At 64.3% G+C, this 5,088-nt stretch overlaps 2 protein-coding genes across 2 annotated transcripts in view; one reads left to right on the top strand and one right to left on the bottom strand.

Annotated features, from left to right (window-relative positions):
* Positions 1–2,971, top strand: part of ENH_00007530 (dihydrolipoyl dehydrogenase protein, putative) — a gene marked incomplete at both ends in the record, with an annotated part of 4,148 nt that extends 1,177 nt beyond the window's left edge. The window contains 4 exons of the mRNA XM_013578607.1: positions 96–405; positions 651–852; positions 984–1,546; positions 2,049–2,971. Of these exons, the coding sequence (XP_013434061.1) occupies positions 96–405; positions 651–852; positions 984–1,546; positions 2,049–2,971 (1,998 nt within the window). The remainder of the gene's footprint in view (positions 1–95; positions 406–650; positions 853–983; positions 1,547–2,048) is intronic.
* A 1,253-nt stretch (positions 2,972–4,224) lies between these two features.
* Positions 4,225–5,019, bottom strand: ENH_00007540 (hypothetical protein; the record flags this gene model as incomplete). Its single annotated transcript, XM_013578608.1, has 2 exons — positions 4,225–4,543; positions 4,786–5,019. Coding segments are annotated over 2 exons (553 nt in total), but the record flags the coding sequence as incomplete, so codon positions are not given.
* Between the last annotated feature and the right edge of the window lie 69 nt (positions 5,020–5,088).

The raw sequence follows: 5,088 nt of genomic DNA on the forward strand, positions 1-5,088 counted from the left end.
AGCACCACTAGCAGCAGCAGCAGCAGCAGCAGCAGCAGCAGCAGCAGCAGCAGCAGCAGCAGCAGCAGGAAGTGTGTTTGCTGTTGCATGCGCAGGGCCTGGGTCTTGAGGAGTTGGGAGTGACCCTAAAGCGAGGTGGCTTTGTCCCAGTGGACGCCTGCATGCGTGTGGTGCGCACGGAGGTCCCGGGGGCCCCCCGGGGGCCCCCGGGGCCCCTGCCAGCGCCCGAAAACGTGGTGGAGGGCCTCTACTGCATTGGAGACGCCAATGGTTTGCTGCAGTTGGCGCATGCAGCTTCAGCTCAAGCTGTGACTGCTGTGGAGGCCATTGCCGGCCGCTTTGTGCCTTTTAATCCCAAAGAAGTTCCCGCGGCGTGCTTCACTAGTCCAGAGATTGCCTTCGTCGGTGAGCTTGCATGCATGCAAGTGCATGCATGCATGCATGCATGCATGCATGCATGCAAGTGCATGCATGCAAACTTGCATGCATGCAAGCTTGCAGGCAACCTTGCATGCAAATGCATGCACTTGCATGCCCGTGTGCCCATATTGCCTATACCGCCCCCCCCCTGCATGCCCCTGCATGCACCTGCATGCATGCGTTTGCATGCATGCACCTGCATGCATTTGCATGCATGCGTTTGCATGCAGGCTACACGGAGGCGGAGGCGCGGGAGCTGGGGGCGCAGTGGGGCTTCGAAGTGGGCTGCTGCAGCAGCGCCTTTCGCAGCAATTCGAAGGCGCTGGCGGAGGCGGAGGCGGAGGGGCTGGCGAAGGCCGTGTGGCGTACAGACACCGGACTGCTGCTGGGCTGCCAGGCTGTGGGGCCCCACGCGGCGGAGCTGCTGCAGCAGTGCGCCAACGCGCTGGCCGCGGGGGCCTCTGTGGGGAAATTGGCCCAAACACCCCACACTCACCCCACGCTCAGCGAGACCATGCTCGCCCTCTGGAAACAGGCAGCCGGGCTGCTCCCGCACTGAACAGACTCCAGCTGTACAGACACCCCAGCGGGGTGTACAGACACCCCAGGGAAGTGGACAGACACCCCAGGGAAGTGGACAGACACCCCAGGCGGGTGTACAGACACCCCAGGCGGGTGTACAGACACCGCAGTGGGGTGTACAGACACTTGAGGCGGGTGTACAGACACTTCAAACGCGTTTACAGACACTTGAGGCGGGTGTACAGACACCCCAAATGCGTTTACAGACAGCTGGGGGGGTGGGGTGGGGTGTACAGACAGCTGGGAGTGGGCGCTGGGAGAGAGACACCGGAGACCCCACAGAGGGGCAGAGCAGCAGAGGGCGATGCAGCAGCGGGTGTACGTACACCCGAACTGCAGACCCCACAGAGCTGGAGGCCGCGCTGGGGTGTATGTACACCCGAGACCGCACGGACGTCCCCCCCGCTGTCCCAGGACTGCGCAGCCGCAGCCACAGGGACGCAGCAGGGGGGGAGACACAAGCCGCAGCAGCAGCAGCAGCAGCTGCTGCTGCTGCTGCTGCTGCTGTCTTCCGTGCGCGGAAAGAGACTCTGCGCAGTGGTGTGTACGTACACCCGAACTGCTGCCCTGTTCAATTCAGTGCTTTTCAGCTGCTTCTGCTGCTGCTGCGCTAGCTGCTGCTGCTTTTGCTGCTGCTGCTGCTGCTTTTGCTGCTGCTGCTGCTGCATAGCTAAGGCTAATAGATAGCTGCATGCATGCATGCAAAGCCAAAATAGGCAGCTAGAGTGACAGCAATAGTTTGCGAGTTGACGGACTTGGGCAGCCGCACTGAGCTGCTCCCTATGTTTGTAAAAGCAGAAGCAAAGTACCCCCCAGGGGGCCCCCCTGGTCTTTTGGGGGCCCCCCAGCTCTTCGGGGGGGCCCCCAGCTTTTCGGGGGGCCCCTAGCTCCTCCAGGGGCCCCCAGTACCCTTTCCTACTACCCTTGGGGGCCCCTTCTGCCTTCACTGGGGCGCCTGGGGCCTCAGGGGGCCCCCTAGCTCCTTCTTTGCCCCTAGTACCCTTTTTCTACTCTGGGGGGCCCCCCGGGTTTCTGTGCGGCCCCAGGGGCCCCCGTGGGGGCCCTGGGGCCCCCTGGGGGCCCCCCGGGCTCCCCCCGCATGCAGGGTCTCTTTGGGGGCCCCTTTCGCAGGGCCTCTGCTGCTTCTTACTTGTTGGCTGCGCGCAGCGGGGAAAAAAGACACCCTGGGGGTGTGGGGCCGCCGCTGCTGCTGCTGCTGCTGCTGCTGCTGCTGCAGCAGCAGCAGCAGCAGCAGCAGCTGGGCTGGCTGCACTCAGTGGTAGCGATCGTCGTCGTACCGCCGCCGGTCGTCATAGTCTCTCATGCCCCTGCAAATAAAAAGGAGACACACGACAGCAGCAGCTGCAGCAGCAGCAGCAGCAGCAGCAGCAGCAAGACGCCAGCAGCAGCAAGACGCCAGCAGCAGCAGCAGCTGCTGCCAGCTGCTGCAGCGCCCAGCGCTCGCGGGCCCGTCCCCCGCGGTGCCTCCGCAGCAGCATCCCCACCGCCACCGGCAGCAACACCAGCAGCAGCAGCAGCAGCAGCAGCAGCAGCAGCAGCAGCAAACGGGGACGGAGACCATCTCTCTACCCCCCCTGTCTCTTGTCTCCTCCCCAGAACCCCCAAAACGGCCTCAGCCAAGAAGTGGATCGTGCATGTAGGGGCCCCCAGGGGCCCCCCGGGGCCCCCCGGGGCCCCCCGGGGGCCCTCCGGGGGCCCCCCGGGGGCCCCCGGGGGCCCCTGGGGGCCAGGAGGGTGTGCGGGTCCGGCGGCCGCGGCCACGGGCAGGAAGGAGGTGTCAGTCTCTTTCTCTCGCAGCAGCAGCAGCAGCAGCAGCAGCAGCAGGCCGGCGCACACAGCCCGGGCGCAGCAGCAAGAAGGAGACAGGCAAGGAGACAACTCCGGGTGCTTCGGGGAGGAGGGCAGAGGCGGCCAGCAGCAGCAAACAAAGAGACAAAAGTGGAAATGAAAAACCCCTTCTCTCCCGCGAGCTGGCCGCTGCAGCCCGGGTGTACGTACACCCCAGCTGCATGCACGTACACCCGGGCTGCGCCGCGTGTGGGGCCGCCGCGGCTGCGCGCAGCAGCGGGCCGCGGACCCCACACGGGCGGGGCAGCGAGGTGTACGTACACCGGAGAGCAGCAGCAACACAACGCCCGGGCGGCCAGCAGCAGCTGTACGTACACCGCGACTCGCGGGTGCAGCTCATCCACCTCTACGCACAAACCAAGTGTACATACACCGCGCGCCAGCTCCACAGACAGCCGCTGCATGCGCCTCTGCATGCGCAGCAGCTTTCAAGTGTACGTACACCCCAGCTGCGGGGCCCGCCCCCCACTCTACCTGCACAGCCACCGGCTGTACGTACAGCCGAAAGTGGGGTTCCGGGTGTGGGGTCTCCGGTGTACAGACACTTCAGCAACTCGCGGACACCACCAGCAGCAGCAGCAGCAGCAGCAGCAGGACCGCCACAGCCCCAGAAGAAGCGCTAGCTGTAGTGCATGCACTCGCGGAAACGGGGCGCCTCGCTCGCGACCGGTGGGAGTTTCCTAGCTGCTGCTGCTGCGGTTGTGGGTGTGGATGTGGCTGTGGGGGACTGACTGGCCAATGTGCAGTGTCTGTGGAGACGGCCACTTGGCAGCTCGGAGGCAAGAACAGCAGCAGCAGCAGCAGCAGCAGCAGCAGCAGCAGCAGCAGCAGAAGCAGCAGCAAACCGCCGGCAGCGGCGGCCGCCGGCGGCAGCGCCGCTGCGGCTCCGCAGCTAGGCAAGACCGACGCCTCGGCAACCAGGTGTACGTACACTCAACACCCCACACTCTCGCCCCACAAGCAGCAGCAGCAGCAGCAGCAGCAGCAGCAGCAGCACATAACAAAGGCCGCAGCAAAACCTCGCCCACGCTCTGCTCCCTCCAACCGATCCCGATCCCCGCCTCTCCCTTCCGCATGCAAATGCAAATGCATGCAAATGCAGCAAGTGCGTGCAAGTGCAGCAAATGCATGCAAATGCATGCAAGTGCAGCAAATGCATGCAAGTGCAGCAAATGCATGCAAGTGCAGCAAATGCATGCAAATGCATGCAAATGCACCCAAGAGGCCCCAAAGGCATGCAAATGCATCAAAAGAACGCGCGCGTCCGTCTGCATGCGTTTGCATGCGTTTGCATGCATGCGTTTGCATGCATGCGTTTGCATGCACGCGTTTGCATGCGCTGCAGCGGGAGGGTCACTTGGGGGAGCCGCACCTGTTGTAAGACCTTTCTCTGCGGAAAGGACTGCGGGACCTCCCCCTCCAGTAGTCTTGAGATCTGCTGCGAGACCTGTAGTAGCCGCCCCTGCTTCTGCTGGGAGATCTGCTGCGGTAGCCGCTGCCTCTGCTGCTGCGGTAGCTGCTGCTGGGGTAGCCCCCGTAGTAGCTGCTGCTGCTGCTGCTGCCTCCGTAGCTGCTGCTGCCGTAGCCCCCGCGCTCTTCGTACCGCCCGTAGCCCCCGTAGTCCCCGCGCCGCGGAGACGGAGACCGGTACCTGCCCCCGTGGTACAACGGCCTGCAGCAGCAGCAGCAGCAGCAGCAGCAGCAGCAGCAGCAGCAGCAGCAGCAGCAGCACTTGCACGGGATTCTCGCTGCGCCTAATTAGGGTTTCTCGCGAGGGTTTGGGGTTTTGCGTGCAAGTTGGGAAGCGCCCAAAGCCGCGAATTCGCGTTTCGCGAAGCCAGCCCCCCCAACTCGCGCGCACCCCCCCCACCCCAAACCCTAAATTAGGGTTTAGGGTTTAGGGTTTAGGGCTACCTGGCCCTGCCGGAGAGCTTCTCGTCTATACGATCTTCTATGCGCATGCGGGCCCGGCGGCGCGCGTCGGAGTCGAAGCAGAAAATCAAAAGTCTTTCTTCGCCGCCGCCGCGAGCGCCGTCGAGAAAAATAAAAGTTCCAGTTTCTTCTTCGACGCGGCGCAAGTTGCTGCCTTTGGAGCCCGTCACGTAGGCCACTGCGTCCAGCGGCAGCTGCACCACCTCGCAGTCTTCCCTGCAGCAGCAGCAGCAGCAGCAGCAGCAGCAGCAGCAGCAGCAGCGGCGGGGGTGGGGGTGGGGGTGG

Source organism: Eimeria necatrix, genomic scaffold (genome assembly GCF_000499385.1).
Source record: "Eimeria necatrix Houghton genomic scaffold, Enh_scaff1213, whole genome shotgun sequence".
NCBI classification, from domain to species: domain Eukaryota; phylum Apicomplexa; class Conoidasida; order Eucoccidiorida; family Eimeriidae; genus Eimeria; species Eimeria necatrix.